General features: G+C 35.1%; 1 protein-coding gene across 1 annotated transcript in view; it reads right to left on the reverse strand.

Moving 5' to 3' along the window:
• Positions 1-14477: 14477 nt before the first annotated feature.
• The window catches only part of LOC125864016 (putative two-component response regulator ARR20), a 4303-nt gene continuing 471 nt past the window's right edge, over positions 14478-18309 (reverse strand). Inside the window, exons 2-5 of the mRNA XM_049543967.1 lie at positions 16974-17123; positions 16193-16639; positions 15949-16025; positions 14478-15365 (exon numbers count right to left, since the gene is read on the reverse strand). Coding sequence (XP_049399924.1) covers positions 14478-15365; positions 15949-16025; positions 16193-16639; positions 16974-17123 — 1562 coding nt within the window. The remainder of the gene's footprint in view (positions 15366-15948; positions 16026-16192; positions 16640-16973; positions 17124-18309) is intronic.

Here is an 18309-nt window from a genome sequence, read left to right on the forward strand (position 1 = left end):
GAGGATTAGTAGGAGCTTGAGTTGCTTGAGCAGAAGGAAGAACTCCAGGACCAACCAACCCTTTCAAGAATGACATGATTTGTCGAGTTAACACTGGGTCTATAGGGGGGAACATCAGTAGTCTCAGCCTGTACCTCTTCCTCTTGTCCCACATCCTCAACATTCTCAATATCAACATTCTCCTCTTAAATCTCTTTATGATACGCATGAGGGTTCTCACTCACAGGAGCATTCTCAACAGGAGCTCCATTCCCAGCAGGCGCTACTCTTCTACAGCTTCTATCCCTAGCTCTTCCTCTACCCCTACCTCGACCGTGACCTCTCACTGCAGATTCCTTAGGTGGAGCATTGATGAGAGATACGGGCCTGACGCCGTTATATCTAGTATTAACCATCTACGAACAGAAGAGTGAAGGAGGTTAGATACCAATTTGAATCGACAGATACCAATTGACATCAAGTTATAGCACGAAAAGAGAAAAGAGAAAAATAGAAAGATTTCCTAAAGTCCTATAGCCTCTCGAAGAAAAGTAAAGGTATCCCCGTATCATTCTGCAAGCCTCTACTAGACTCGTTTTGGTACATCGAAATCAATGAACCTAGGCTCTGATACCAACTTTGTCAAGACCCAGACCATAATGCTTGGCACCCACACTAACTCTCCGGTGGGAGAACTACTACTACAACTCAAACCAAGCAACTAAACCAAAAATAAGACATTTAAGTTACAAAAACAAGTTAAATACTAAAGAAATAAATAGAGTTCCCATAAACTCTAACAAAAGTCTAACAATAATAAACTAACAATGCGGAAGAATTAACCTAGAACCTGAAAGTCAATGTACCAAAACATATAAGTTCAACAAGTATAAACAAGAAGGGATGCAACCCCAATCTAATGAACTAATCAACTAACTAAAACGTAGTCTAAGTCCGGAAATGTGGACATAGACGAAAAGAGAACTTAGGCAGCCCGAAAAAATTGGCTCACCCTTGAATTCGAACGATCACTGATCTCCTAAGCGAGGTCTATCAGTAGCCGCTTGAAGATTCCCTGTACTCAACAAAAATAAGAGCAAGTGTAGTATCAGTATACAACCACAGTGTACTGGTAAGATAACGCGGCTATCCCACTAAGTGCAATATACATAAGTCATCATGACAATATAATCACATGCATATAACGAACATATACAATATCATCAACATATACGAATAATGAACAACTTCATATTTCTCAAGATACATAATTATATAAAATCATTGGTCCTCTCATGGAACCCAAACCCAAACGTTAGCATATCGGAACGTGGTACCCGATCTAATGATTATTTTGAAATGTGGCAACAGATTCCATAATTATGCCAGAACATAGAAACCGATCCAAGTTAGTTATGCCGTAACGTGGCAACCGATCCATTCGATCACTCCACAATCACAATCACAAGTATATCCTCAAAATCTTACAATTAAGTCATGATTTCATGGTAACCATCATTCATCTATCTCATTTACAACAAGTGTGATCTATAATGCAACATTCATACACATACATATATCATAATGATGCAAGAACAAACATACATCACACAATCATAGAATCACAATCATCACCTACCTCGAAACAAGCTTGAAACCCTATGAAACTTGATCCTTCCCTTTCCAAATTCGTTCCTCTTGTTCTTGGTCTACAAACAATCAATATAATACAAGAATCAATAAACAATTACTAATTACCCTAATAACTAACAATTCTATGAACCCTAGATCAAACCCTTGATCCCAATTATCCAAATTAGGGTTGTTTTCATCATAGAATCTATAACAAAACCCTCCTTCATGAATATTCACCCATTCTATTACGTTCTATGGATCAAAAAATGGATTCGGGGAGTGAAAAACTTACTTTTAGCCTTAAGAATGGTGAAAAACGAGTAGGAGTCTCTTGGGGTTCGTTCCTTAGCTCTAAAAATCAAAAAGTGCCAAATAAGGTCATTTAGGGGTTTATTTACGACTTTAAGTCGCGTCTGGCTAGCCACAACGACCACCACCCTGCTACAGCGGTACCACCAGAGCGACCAAAAGTAGCGCCAAAGCAGCTTGCACAAAACAGTGAGCTATTTAAAGAATTCCAAAATCCCCATTTCACAACACACCTCTAGCCAACGACGCTCAAAAAATTCCCTTTACGGTAAGGTCGATTCCGAGAATTCTATTCGCCCGAATTCAATTCCATAAAGTCGTGCGGGTTCCTTAATGAGTTATGTATCCACCCATGTAATCATAATCATGAATAAATCACCCGATTGTCACCAGATTTCCCTACACCTTAATGACTCTGATTTCGTCCAAATCTGGACAAGGTTGGGAAAATCCAAATACTACGAAAAAATTTTCCGACCCCAAATTTTCCCCATTGGCATTTCTATAACGATGGGAATAGGTCGTTACATAATGTCTATCTATACAATCATCCTATGGGGGCACATAGGTAAGGGATAAGGAGATTGCTACTAGAAACCCAGTCTCAACTCGGGAGAGCTTCCATCTCAATATCCTCTTGGTGCTAAGCATAATTCCCACAGAGTAGTTATTCTTGACTTATCTTATCATTAAGAGACATGGGTAGAATAAATAAGGATTAAATACCTGGTTAATCAACTCTATAAAAGCAGTCAGGGCATTAGTCAACCCAAAAGACATTACCAGAAACTCGTAATGCCCATAGTGAGTCCTAAAAGCATTCTTTGGGATATCAGAATCTTGAACTATCTGCGGATGGTAATCCTACCTCAAGTCAAACTTGGAAAACACTAATGCACCCTAAAGCTAATCAAATAAATTATTATTGAGAGGAAGATGATATTTATTATGGATTATAGTCTTGTTCATCTACCTATAGTCTATACATATCCTTATATTACAATCTTTCTTCTTCACAAATAAGACAAGTGTGACTCACCTTGAAACACTAGGCATAATAAATCCTTTCTGCGACAAGTCTTCCAATTATTCTTTCAATTCCTTCAACTCCGTCAAAGAATTCCGATAAGAAGAGATATAAATGGGTTTAGTGCTAGCTTTAAGTCAATCGCAAAATTAGTGTCATGATATGGAGGAACACATGGCAAGTAGATAGAAAAAACATCCAAGAGCTCTCACCACTCTCGTGGTCTCTAAAGGATATAAATCTTTGGCAATATTGTGAATATGGGTCAAATAATACAAGAACTCCTTCATCATTATTCGACGAATATAAAGAGCAGATATCACTCCCTTCAGTTACGAACTCGGAGTACCCTTCCACACTAATTGAGGTAAACCAAGGTAAGTTAAGGTCATAATGTTTGCATTATAATCTAAGATCACATGATAAGAAAATAACCAATCCATACCCAATATCACATCAAAATCAAGTATATCAAGTAAAATCAGGTCTGCACGAGCCTCACTATCAGAATATATCACTATATACCCCTGATACACCTGATCTACCATTAAGAAATCACCTATCGGGGTGGAGACACTAATAGGCAAAACAAGGACTCACACACATGATCAATAGTCGTAGCAAAATAAGTAAACATATAAGAATAGGTCGACCGGGGATCAAACAATACTATATAAAAATGATGACAAACTGGGGCATTACCTGCGATCACTACATCTGAGGCCTCTACCTCGGATATACGTGGTACAACATAGAAATGTCTACAGTCACCACTAGTTTGAAAGCCACCATGAGCACTGCCTCGAGCTCCCTGAGCTTCACCCTTGGTACCATCTCTAGCACTCTATGAAGTACCTCGTGCCACTGTAGTTGGCATATAATGAGTAGCTTGTGATCCTGAGTGTATCGTAGAAGAAACGTTTGGGGAAATCTTTTGCCTTGTTCCCAAATTCCTCACAAACAAAAAGACAATGAGGACCTGAACCCCGCTGAGAGTAACCAATAGAATCTACAAGCCCTCCCTAACCTGAAGATCCATTATTTGTCCTCTAACTGGTCTAACTAGGCCTCCATTAACACCATTTATACTCTAAATTGTGGCATGCACTAGTCTACCCTGATAACCCTGTGAGCCATAACTTAAATAATCTCCAATTCTAGATGAATGACCACTGAACTGACCATAGTGATGAAACCTCATGGTTGATGAGTTGTGAATTTTCACTCATTTGAGGTTCTTTTTCTTATTTATTTTAGCTTGCTTTGGTTTAGAATCGATTCGTTTAATGTGTTTTACTGTATATTTGCAGGAAAATGAAAAGAAGAATAGATTTAGAAGACCTTTAAAGAAAACCAACTGGAATTAGAGCAAAAAAAGGTCAAATCGTGATCGCATTGCACACATATTCAAATCTCGCAATCGCATGACCCACCAACACTGATCAAACAATCGCATGACGCACCAGCACTGATCAAACAATCGCATAAGCCAGATGTCGCGACTGCGAAAAGTAAGCTTAATGGCACCTGGACAGATTGGTAATTTCACCAAATCTATTTCTAAAACACTTTTTACACTCATAAGAAGTTATTGTTCAAGTAGGTAACATTCCATATCAGAAAATAGAGATATCTCAATAGCTTAGCTAAATTTTAGAACAAAATTGTATATTTTGATTTGGGGTCGAGACATTGAAGGCGAGTTGCCTCACATTTCAATTGCAAATTTAAAGATTGTTTTCTAATTTAGTAATATCTTTTAATATTTCTTCATTTCCTTGTCCTTAATTGCTGTAAATGTGGGTGTGATGATTTCTATGACATTGGGGCTTTTGTGCTAGAAATAGACAAAGTTATTTGGGTGTTTGATTAATTGCTCTATTGCTTTTGTAGTTCCTTGTTTCCATGCTTGATTTCATGTAATAGGTTCAATATAGTTTTCATGTTTGAATATATGGGTTGAGAGTGCACACTTAATTCAACCTTCCAATCTCCGGTCGATGCTCAAAAGAGATTGATTGGTATGGAGAATTTGATTGATAATTGCATCTTGACTTTGAATCTTGAATTTGAGATCAAAAGATAAAGGTTTAGGGTTTCATTGTTGGGTGGAAGGATTCCTTCTAGGACAATTCTGAGTTAAGGTAGTGGGTTATTTTGTAATGGTGTGATTGAGACCGAAAGGAGATATCACAATAAAACACTTTGAGATCGAAAGCGTAATTCACGATGACCTAGCCTACCCATTAGTAATTTAATAATTGTGGATTGAATTGCAATGGATCATTGAGTGTTGATTGAATATCAAGTTTTCCTAATTCCTCTACATACCTTGATTGATATCGTATTTGCCCATTAGAAGTGTATTTATAAAAAAAAATTGCCTTCTATTTGATATTTATGTACCTTGTATGTCTAGGTTCAAGCTAGTATCCAGTTATTCTTTATCTTTACAATTGTTGTTATATTGTTCCTTGTGGGATTCGACCTCGACTCTTAGTTGGGTAGTTTTATTGACAATAACCGCTCACTCTTTTAACTATTTTTGGAGGGTGATTTGAGTGTTATAAAAAATTACACCGTTGTTGAGGAACAATTAGGCATATTTAATTCATTTAGAATTTCTAGTTTACTTGTTTCTATCTAGATTGTGAATAGTTGTTTTTATTTTCTTTTGTTTTGTTTCTATGGATTTTTGTGATCATGAAACCTTGGGAATGGTATGCCCTTTGGCGACCCATATCCTCATGAGGTCATGCATTATAAGGTCACTTTGGGTGAGGATATCCAACACATCCTCTCTAATGGGATAAAAGGTCTCTACGAAGTGTACAAATATCGATGCTATGAGTTTGTTTTCTTTGAGATAAGGCTATAATATCTTAGAGCTAAGGTGAGATCAACCATGAGGGTGTAAAATCCTCATTATCCACTGGTCATAAAGAACAAAGAAAAGTCTCAAGATTTGTACCTTGCTTGGTGTGATGAGACAAGTCAATTCCTCCTTGAAGTTGAATGGTCTGAAAATAAGCAAAGTGAGGAGATGAAGGTGGATATAGAATACATCTTGAGCTTGTGCAACCAACCCAAAGCAATAACAATCCAAGAAGTTGAAATAAGTATCATGATACTAGAGTTGCAAGAAAAAGCAAAAGATATCATATTTGGCAACTTTAGTTCATGTAAAGATGAGTGTGTCACTCACTTGAAGGTCAAGAATTATAAAGTTCAATGCTCACGTGGCCTAGTGACTCTTTTACACTTGCCCAATGATACAAAACGAAAGCATGATTCGTAATTGGGTAAGAGATTCAAATCTTCAAAGTGGAGAGATTGGGTGAACGCTTGATGCTTTCTTACACTCCCTAAACTTTTCAGAGTAAAATTGATCTCAAGTTGGGGAGAAGGTTCATTGCCTCAAAGTGGAAACACAAAGGGTGATGTACCCAACGTTGCACATGATGTTAAATTGTACGCTTGGTGGGAGGCAATCCATCGGTATCTAACTTAGTTTGATTTTGAGTTTTTGCTTTTTAGAATATGTTTAATTTTTTGTTTGTAACTAACCCTCATAATTTCAAGAGTTTGTGGTGTGGCTTTGAGCATATTTGAATGCACAAAATTGATTGGGATTGAAATTTGGGTTGAAAAACACCTTTGAAAGTGGGAGTGGGCATATTTAGGGTGCCTAGGTGCGCCAAAGGGATTGAGAGAATCGTCCTTATTCCCCTTCCCATCACCCAAGTGGATAGTAGCTTCAACAAATCTAACATCAGTTGCTCATCGTGATTTTAAATTCTTAGGCTCGAGATCACATGTAATAGGTGTCATAATCACGTAAGGTAAAATAATTTTTGGTCTCAATCGTGAGGCTACATGCCACCATCGCTATAAAGTGTGTGAATTTAAAAGGGCAAATGTTCAAAAATTCGATTCATTACACTATTCAACTACTAAAAACAACCCAAAAACTTCTCCCTTTACAAATTCAATTACCCTAATCAATTCCCCTTTGCAAAAATATCCTTCAAAAGCTGGTTCCTCACTCAAGGTATGACTTCTCCCTTCCTTTTTTTTTATTAATGTTTGAAAGTGGTAAGTAGTTGCCAAAAGGGTTGAGTCTCACCCTTTTATTTTAATCATGATTCGTGTTGAAAAAGGGCTTAAATTTTGGAGTTTATTGTTAATTAGTGTAGTATTTGAGTGTTAACTAATTAACGGGGGAAATTAAGAGCTTGAATGTGTTGAAAATAGCATGAGAATGAGTTTCCCATAACTTGTTTGAGGAAATGCTTAAGAGAAAATTTTTATGGGCTGAGTTTCTTCTTCGCAATCGCGACGCCTTATCCCGTGATCGTGATGTTATAATGGGTTGGTTTGTTTATTTTGTTTCTTTTAGTTATAGTCTTTCTTTGTTTTTGTTTTAAATAATTGAGATGTGGATTGGCGTTGCCCGATGATGTATAGAGCAATGACTATCTTAAGGGTAAATCGTTGATTGCTTGTAAGTGTTTGATTTGTGTTGGATGTGGCGAAGTCTGAGTAGCCAACAATAAGTAAACTCATGAAGTTTCCCAATGATAGAAAGGGTGACTACTTTCTTAAGGGTAAAATCTTCATCTTTTTAGGAGGCTGTGGCTTGGTTGGTACTAGGAATATAGTTGTGCATGTGAATGAAGTAAACCATACCCCTCCATTTTTGAAAGTTGAGTGTGAATGAATGATTTTGTGACAACTCTCATAACTCTTTTTGTGACTTTTGATTCCTTAGAGGTTTAAATGTGTGATGCCACTTGCACTTAAGGAAGTTAGATTTTGAACCGTCAGAATCAATTTTCATGCCATGTGTGGTGAGTTTTTCTGAATAATGCTTTGTGATCACTGGTGTTAACTAGAAATTTTCCAGTTAGTGTTGAATTGTTGGTCTTGATTGAGTTTGGTTGGAGAAATGATCTTAGGCTTTCTTTGATTGTCATTTAATTCCACTTAACCTAATAATCCCACCTTTGCACTAAATGTACCTTAGTTGTCCCCTTTGAGCCTTATCCTTTTTATTGGGAACCACATTACAAACTTCGAACCTTTTTGAAAAGTAACCTTCTTTTGAACCCTTTCCTTCCTTGAACTTGAGAATTGTGAAAGTTGAAGTTAAGAGCCTAAGTTGGGGAGTGCTATAGGAAGATTATAGATGGATGCTTACCATATGAGGTCTTGATTAAAAAGAGGGCTTGGAAATGGAGGAAAAGTCTCAAAGAAAGAAAATGTTGTGCAAAAGTAAGCAAGAAAGATTTTGAATAAATGTGAGACTTGAATTCTCCAAAAAATTCAAAATGATTGCATGTGGGGCATTTTGAAGAAAAATAAGAAAATAATGTGAAATGTGCATTGAGTTGAAACTTGAAGAAAAAGTGGAAAAGTTGTTGTGTAGTGTTCAAGAAGGTTGTAGTCACTTATACCCAAATGATATCTTAACTTTCCCCAAGCCTAAATTACAGGCTTAACAAAGTCCTTTGAGATCTCAAAATGAATGAAATTGAGTCAATATTGATTGAAAATATGGGCAAGCCTGCGGTGTGACATTTGTGTTCATGAGATGTTTTGTTGTGAGTGTGAGTGCTTGCATTTTTGTCCCTTGTCTTATAAATAATTTGTGAGTGTGTTGGGACATTTCATTATTTGTGAGGGCATGTAAGTTCGTAAAGTGGTGATATTGATATCGCCAAAATGTTTCGAGTGAGCATAACAAAGAGCTAGTGAATTGAGTCCCTTCTTGAGTTTGAGTTGTCATTCAATTGATTCTAAATTCTTTAAAATGTGCCATTAGAATTAGGGGATTTAGTTTGCGAAAATTTTGCATGTGGACTACTTGTTAGTACCAACCGAAGTCATTACCTTTGTGCTTAAGTGAATATGGTGAAATTTATGTGTGGTGTGTGCTAAAATAAGAGCCTCTTGAGTTTTTTAGTTTTCTTTACTTGAGGACAAGCAAAGTTTCTAAGTTGGGGGTGTTGATGAGTGGTGAATTTCCACTCATTTGAGGCTTTTTTCTTAGTTATATTGGCTTGCTTTGGTATAGAATAAATGTTTTTAATGTTTTTTTACTTCATATTTGCAGGAAAATGAAATGAGGAATAGATTTAGAAAACCTTTGAAGAAAACCAAGTGGAATTGAAGCAAAAAGAGGTCAAATTGGAAGAAAGTAAAACTGGCAGGAAATTACGCTTTGCGACTGCGTGATGAAGAGGTCGTGATCGCATTGCACCCATATTCGAATCTCACAATTGTGTGGTCAGGGGTCACGATCCCGTGACCCAACAACGCTGCTCATCGCGATCGCGTGAGCCATATGTCGCGACCGCGAAGGGTAAATTGAGTGGCACCCGGACAGATTGGGAATTTTACCAAATATATTCCCGAAACCCTTTTTACACTCATGGGCAATCATTATTCAACTAGGCAACATTCCATATTGTAAAATAGATATATCTTCACAGCTTAACTAAATTTTTAGAAACAAAATTGTAGATTTCGATTTGGGGTTGAGACATTGAAAGCGAGTTGCCTCACAGTTCAATTGCGAACTTGAAGATTGTTTTCTAATTTAGTGCTACCTTTTACTATAACACCTCAGATATTTGTAGGCTAACCTAGAGCTCAACGTGAGGGTTAGAGTCATAAATGAAACTCCCCGCACTTATAAATAAAGGGTTTCGTGTTAGAACGTCAAGGTACGACCCCCAAGGACCAACCATGGTTCCTTGAGGAGGACCCTGGAAACTGCAAAAAAAGTAGTGAACCACGGCAGGACCCCCGCCCCATAAGTGGGGACCGTAGGTCCAAACCCTTAATGCCAACCTGCAGATACCAAACCATGGTTGACCAGCACGGACTGTGGGTCCACCCACAGCCCATTAGTGTGGTTTCGTTGTTGGGACAAAATGCGGCAGTGAAGTGTTTAAGTTAGAGACTTAATGGAACTTTCTGGTTTTTAATTAATATAATGTGAAGTCACTTTAGCCTAATTTAGACCACCTATATAATGATTTTAGACCACTAAATTAAGTCATTCATCTCATTATTTCTAAAACCCAAATCAATTCCCAAACTTCATCCTCTCGAAAAATTCTCTCTCTAGAAAACTCAAAGAAGAAGAAGAAGGAAGTTGGATCTAGGGTTGAAGAAGTTATGGTCTTCACATCAAATTCATAGGGATTTGTTACTGAGGTATAGTAGCTCTTCATCCATGGATATAATTCATCCATGGAGCCCCTTCGAAATTCCAATTTATAAAAATCCCCAAAAGGCTAGGGTTTGATTCCAAAGTCATGGGTTCCTTTCAAAAAAGATTCTAATGTTTGAATTAATTTATATTATGTATTAATTGATGATTAATTATGATTTTTATGTTGAAATCCTCAAGAACCCATGAAATCCCCATATTTCCCAATTATGATCTTATGATTTGGGTTTGTTGATGAAAGAAGAATGTTATGGGATTATGCGTGTAGTGATTGGGTTACTTGAATTATGTTGATATTCATGTCTAATGTAGTGAATTCTATATATGCTTATTTGATATAAGCTTTGACCCTTGAAAGGGAAATTATGATATTATACATGTTTATGAAGTCTTTGTATATGTTTTAAGAACACTTTGAGAGTGAAGTGTTTATGATTCTGATCTAGTTGTTGTGTTGTTGAAAGGTTATTCTCAAGTACACACTTATGCATGAATATGATATGATGTGAAAGGTTTTCTCACAATATGAAGATTCAAAGGTTGAAAGGCTTTCTCACCTATTGAATCGATATGTAGACATGGACGGTGAAAGGTTATTCTCACGCATGATCTAATGATCTATCTTAATGAATCAAGTTATGACTTAATATGTATTCCTTGGGAAGTAATGCTTAGCATCGAATGGATATTGAATATGGGATAGAAGCTTTTACACTAGTTGAGTCCGGCTTCCCAATGGGACTTTCTACACTAGTTGAGTCCAGGTTCCCAAAGTATGTTTCATGAGATGGAGACCTTTTACCTTAGTTGAGTCCGGATTTCTAGTAGCAATATCCTTATCCCATAAACTATGTGCCCCCATAGGTTATTTAGCTAGTGGATCCACCTAAGCTAAGAGTATGGTTCTACCTTAGGAAAGTAGGACAACCCTTTTTCGGTATGGGTAACACCAACGGTCCATGTATATCTCACATGGTCTCATGTCATTTAAGACTTATTCCCACTATAACAAGAACAAAAATATGAATTATGAACTATGGTTACTCAAGAAACTTTTATATGAGTTTTCAAGGTCTTAAAGGTGAATATGAATATTGGCCTAAAGAGGTTTACTTAGCATGGGTGAGTTTTATGGGGTCTTATTCATGCATTGCACAAGTTTGTGTTAACGGTATTTATAAAGTGCTTCTCTCATGTTATGATGAGCTATGTATTGACTATGTTTATGACTTTTGTTTTTCCACTATTTTCATGATGATGTTCAAACTTAGTAAATTTCATGCATTCAAATGAAATGTCCCTTTTAGCATGTTTTCAAATGTTTTCTATGCATGACTATCATACTTAGTGCATTTTTGTACTAACGCCTACTTTTCCTACATTTTCCCCTAGTGTAGGGTCTGGTTCTCGAGGTGATCATTTTGGTGGCTAGTGCTTGGACTTTTCTATCTTCCGAGCTTGTTGGTGAGTCCTCATAGTACGAGGATGACTTTTTCTCATGATGTAGTTTCCTTTATTATATTTCGCTTTTCGGACATGTTGTATGGGCTAGGCCCTATTTCATTCAAAATTGTAATAGATGGCTATATTGAGACAAGTCTAGACTTTCGCTTTCATTTATGAAAATTTTAGACTTGAAATATGTTTTTACTCGTATTGTTCTATTGCTTATGTTATGAGGACTAAGTGGCTTGTATGGAGTCCTTCGGGGTTCTATACGACATGTTGCATCTAGGGAGTACCCCTGGGTCGTGACAAACTTGGTAATTAGAGCACAAGGTTTAAAATGATCCTAGGATGATGTCTCATAAGCCACGTCTAGTAGAGTCTTGTTCATAAATGTCAAGTGCGCCACATTTATGAATGAGAGGCTACAAGATTATTAGAAAACTTCACTTCTTCATTATTCTAAGTCGTGCCATACAGTTTAACTCGATAATATCTCACTATTAACCCTTGCCCTATGTTCTTCAGGATATGAATACTAGAAGGGCTAATGCTAAAAGGATGGAGAGTGACAACGTGGAATAAGGAGCTCCTCCCCAAGCTCCAATAGATCTTGAGTCTTTACTTCCGTAAGGTGTCTAGATCATCATTCAAGGATGAATGTTCCCAAGGGGGAGATATTGTAACACCTCGGAAATTTGTAGGCTAAACTAGAGCTCAACGTGAGGGTTAGAGTCATGAATGTAACTCCCCGTACTTAAAAAATAAAGGGTTTCGTGTTAGAACGTCAAGGTACGAGACCCCCCCCCCCAAGGACCAACCATGGGTCCTTGAGGAAGACCCTGGAAACTGCCAAAAAGCAGTGAACCACGACATGACCCACGCCCCATGGGCGGGGGCTGTAGGTCCAAGCCCTTGATGCCAACCTGAAAAACCCAAACCACGGTTGACCAGCACGGACCGTGGGTCCACCCACAGCCCGTCAGCGTGGTTTCGTGATTGGGACAAAATAGGCAGTGAAGTGTTTAAGTTGGGGACTTAATGGAACTTTTCGATTTTTAATTAATATTAAGTGAAGTCGTTTTCGCCTAATTTAGACCACCTATATAATGATTTTAGACCACTAAATTAAGTCATTCATCTCATTATTTCTAAAACCCAAATCAATTTCCAAACTTCATCCTCTCCAAAAATTCTCTCTCTAGAAAACTCAAAGAAGAAGAAAAAGAAAGTTGGAGCTAGGGTTGAAGAATATAGGGTCTTCACATCAAATTCATAGGGCTTTGTTGCTAAGGTATGGTAGCTCTTCATCCATGGAGCCCCTTCAAAATTCCAATTTCAAAGATAGAAATCCCTAAAAGGCTAGGGTTTGATTCCAAAGTCATGGGTTCCTTTCAAAAATGATTCTAATGCTTGAATTACTTTATACGGAGAAGGGTCTAAAATACCCTTAAAGTATCGAAATTGGTACAAATATACCCTTCGTTTACCTTTTGGCCACAAAATGCCCTTGGGGTTAACCTTTGTGGCCCTACAATACCCTTTTCACAAGCATAATAAATAGTCCATTTAATTAGCATTTTCATTTAATACATGGCACTATCTGATTCGTTGTAAAAATTAATTACCTAAAACTAAATTAACCCAAACCAAACCCGGATCCACCCAAAAAAAATCCCGACCCATCTTCTAAAACCCAATTATTCTAAAAGGGAATACTCGACATGGCATAAGGGGACAACTCATGGAAACGAGCCTCATACTCATAAACTGATCACGAAGTCTATTTGGCACAAAATTCTCAAGGAACACCTCAGTAAATTGCTCCCAACCCATCATAGGAGAACCAATGGGCCTACGAGAAATAAACGATCTACACCACTCCTTAGCCACTCCTGCAAACTAATATGAGTTGTAAGACTTATCATGTGCTACCAAAATGCCTACGTTGAACAATCTGTCCTGGACTCGGCCAAAAAGTCATAAGCCTCCTCACTAATCACATCATCAATATCTAGAGGCTAAATTGAGATGAGATTAATCCCATGAATAATTGATCTCACATATAACATTTAATTAATCAACCAAATGGTTATGGAATGCCATAATAAGTGAATTTGATACTAAACAAAATTTATAATTCCAAATAAAAAAATAACGAAAGCATGTAATGTAATAATGATCATTAGTCTCAAATGGAAAGACAAAAATAAAATACCATTAGTTGCAACAACCCAAGTCATTTGAAACAAAATAGTCTCCAAAAAAAATGCAATTTTTACTCAAGAAAACAATTTGTAATAGCAAAGAGCCCTTATGAGAGTTGTCACATATAGTCTCGATAACATTGGATCATCATATTGACAAATTATCAAAATAATTTGTTGTTCTTGAAAACATAATACTCGAAATCGCTTCCACCTGCATAGATAGATTTAAGGTAAACTGTAAGATATTACATATTTGACAAAAAACGATTTCTTAAAAAATAATTCGGTGTTAAATGATCAAAATATATTTTTTAAGGAAAATGTTTTCAAAAAAAAAAGTAGAAAATGATTTCTACACTTTTAGGGCAAAGTTGATTTGTTTCACAAATCTTAACTTCATAGTATTGAAAAAATTTCTTCAAAACATATTCAGTTTGCCAAGGAGCCATCTAACTCAAAAAAATATATAAGAGATTGAAATCCCAATGAAACACCAATAAAATGGAATTTAATCCCACATTCTATATGGATATCAAATCTAAAAAATTGCTTTAAATTTATATTGATTTTAGCTAATACCAACAATCAAACAAAAAATATATATAATATCAAACTAGATTGAAGCACTAACCTAATCATCAGAATAAACTTGATCAAACTCACTGTCATATGAATTGGGTAGGTTAGCACTTGGAGGTCTAATATTTTGGAAGAAATAACCCATATGATTGAAATTATAATATCCATCACAATCTTCCCTTTCATTTGAATCACTTCCTTCTATATCACTCTTATTTGTCGCGATTATATTGCTTGGATAAGACATATTTGGTTCAGCAATATGTTGAGGAAAATTAGTATTTATTGTTTCAACTTCGTCACTAGTCACATTTTCAGCATCAGACATCGTTGTGCTACCTGAATATGTGATTGTATTTCCTGCATTCACATTCAAGTTATAGTCATTAATCGTCCTATTTCCAACACCTATATCAGGCATTATTTTACTACCTAAATGTGTTTTTTTATGAACTACATTGAGGTCCAAGTTGTACTCACTTTGAGTATGATGATTCCAAGTGTTAAATGCCGAGCCAGGCCTATGAGTAATGTTTCCTACAATTGGTTCCTGTAGTCTTTGTGAACGAAACATTTCCAATAATGGTCTATGTTGATATTGTTGAAGCACACCGCCAACATTATTTTGCACAGAAAAAAATGGGTTATTTAATAAATTGTCAATGCTGGGGTAGTGGGGTTGAACCTGAAATTGTGGAGGATAGAGCTTCTCTTGAATTGAACTCTCCCCTCTAGCAAAAGTGTTGCTGGTATTGGGAGTTGAAAATGGAAACTCTAGTACTCTTTGGATTTGATTAGGAATATTATTTTGAAGACCGGGCATTGTCCCATATTTTCTATTGCTACTTTTTTGTTGAGATTCAGTTAAAGATTCTTGGCCTGATGTACGACGACTACTTTTGCGCTCTTCTGGAGATCTCCAATTGTTGAAACGACATTTCTGAGTGATGTTAGAAGAAGAAAAAAAATGAAAGGAGAGTTAGACCATGAATATATTCAATTGTCATAATGACGAAAGCCATTTTAATGAGAAATATTTTTGGCATTTTGTAATTGGTGAGCGGTAAAAGTTTTTTATAGTAACGAATTAAAGATTGATAATATCATTCCTTCATTGAAGAGTCACTAAAAAAATAATTAAATTAGAAATGAATGATTAATATTATCACTAAAAAAGTAATTAAGGTCTATCACTAATCTTATTTAATTGATGAGTATTTTGATAATAAAAAACGCAGTTCTTAAGATTAATAATAGTGTTTGAATAGTTACTATTGGGATAAGTATAAAACTAATTATTTTAAATTTTTTTCTAATATAGAATTATTATTAATATAGTTGTAGAATAAATAACTTCTCACACAAAAGTTTGATATAAATATTTACAAACAAAATATTTTTTACTAACCAAAAATGAGAAAATAACTATAAAAATATTTTGTTTTGCCAAGTACCTTTTCAGTTGATAAACACACACAAAAGGTACATGATTAACCACTTAATTTTTTTAAGGATGTATGTACCTGTAAATGACTCGCTACCTGCATCCTGGTAAGACCAGGCACATCCATAACCTCCACTATATCCTTTGGGTAACATTCTACATGTTTCATAAGAACATAAATTTAGTTGTAATGTAAATACAACAATCATTACACCTTTACTTCAAACAAGATGATGTTAGTTGTAAGTATGAATTTTCATTGTTCATATCTCTATGTATAAATAAATTGAGAAGAAATTTAATTAATTGAAAAGTAAACTTACTTCCTTCACCTAATTGTTCCAAACTTTTCATGAATTTCGCATGAAGATCCGCAGTCCACTTTACACAGTCCTTTTGCTTAATAATCTTATCATTTTTTATATCTTTTCTATTGTTCTTCCTCCTCCGCTTGTATTTTTCATTCGATACGATATTGTCTTCAACTCCATGAATATTATTTCTATGTTCCTCAGTATTAGGCACATCATTTGTTTCTTTAGATAATTCTTCATTATCTCCATCCATATTATGTGTATCAACATCATTAACAATCATCTTGTCTCCATCTTCTGATCCTTTTTTCGCTTTCTCTCTTTCTATTTTTCTCCTCAATACAAATTGCCACAAGTATTTCACAATTTCCTCATTTAGTGGCCTTTGTAGAAAAAGACATGCTCCTTCTTTCAAAGCTTTTTTTGCTAAGAGTTCATTGTATTCATCGCTTACAACTGCATAATTATTTCAAGAAGTTGACAATTAGAATGTAATTGTATTAAACACTATATGAATAGTTAATTTCAAGCATATTCACTATAAAAGTTGTGTTACAAAATAATAACTTATCATTTACTAAATAAAATAGGCATTAACAACAAATAACTAATGTCACTAAACAACAAAATATTCATTGCTACTCATATTTAACAGTGAATTGTACCCAATTCTTTAGCTCTAAAAAATTTAATTACATATTTTGTAGCTGGTTTTTGTAGTGTATTTATAAACGTAACTGACTTTTCTCACAGTAAGTGTCATAAGTGGAAGAATAGAATAAATACTTACATAGTGAAATTATATTCAAGATCACAGCTTGAGCCAAGAGCTTAAAAGAATCCAAATTCGGTGAATGAACACTGATTATAATCACATCAATTTTTTTCTCTCCTTTGGAGAGCATTTCCATTGCTTCTGAAGATGTACGAACTGTAATAACTACATCAATGCATCTTAAGAGTCAGAAAAGAAAATTATGTATATATTAAATACCATGAAAATTTGTTCATTTCTCATATACAAATTCCATCATAATTTTCAAGTTATATTGCACTCTTTAGGTTATACAATTGCACATATTAATCAACTTATATTTTAATACATCTCAATCTTAGACAAGTTACCCAAAAAAAACTATTTACAATATTATTTTTGATAAATTATTGAATCTATCTATGTAGAGTAGGAAAAGAAAAATAATGGTGCTATCATCATTAGCTTTCAAGTTTGAAACTTATTTTGTAATATTTATATGTTTTTTAAAAAAATATTATGAAAATTGCCCAATTGTCTAAACAAATTTAAATAGAGGAATAAATCGATTGATCACATAATATTTTACTATTATTCAGTAAAGTAGATTCAAATTTATTCCTTTGAAATTAAGGGGGAAAATAAAAATATTTTAAAATTTAAGATTGGTGCGCGCGCTATCAAAAGCATAAAATAATAGGGGTATATTGAAGAACTTTCTTAGAAGGAACATAAAACACTCCTTTAAATTAAAAGGAAAACTTTTAATTAAAAATGAAAAAGGTCAAAAGTACCTCTTAACTATCTGAAATGGAACAAAAATATTATTTGTTTATGTTTTGGCTAAAAATACCCCTTTGTTTTTTTTTTTTGTTGGCTCACAAATACTCCTAACTTTAACTAATGCCACCAAGCGCGCCACGTGAAAAGCAAAAAATTGTCACGTGACTAGTTCACATCAATATTCACCATGGAAAACCACACAATTTAATACCCATTAGCTCATCCCATTTAAAATCCACTCCAACCCTTATTATCTTGCACTTTCCCTTCCCTCTTTGTCACTCTAATTTTGTTTCGCCTCCTCCACACAAATAATATAATTTAAAGTGTTAGATAGATTTATATAATTCAAATATCTACATTTTCAAAAAATATTTTTGATGAATTTAATTAATCTTCTCCTCTGATTTTATGCCACACGATCAATTATAAAAGAACAAATTTCCCCTTATTCTACAAAAAAAAATAATCAAGTGTAAAAAACATATATAAAAGTTGATTAAATAATTAAACTTAACATAAAATTGTGGCAGTTCTAGAACATCTACTGAAATTGGAGCTAGACAAATATCAACATAAGATTATCAAC

This window comes from Solanum stenotomum, chromosome 5, assembly GCF_019186545.1.
Source record: "Solanum stenotomum isolate F172 chromosome 5, ASM1918654v1, whole genome shotgun sequence".
NCBI lineage: Eukaryota > Viridiplantae > Streptophyta > Magnoliopsida > Solanales > Solanaceae > Solanum > Solanum stenotomum.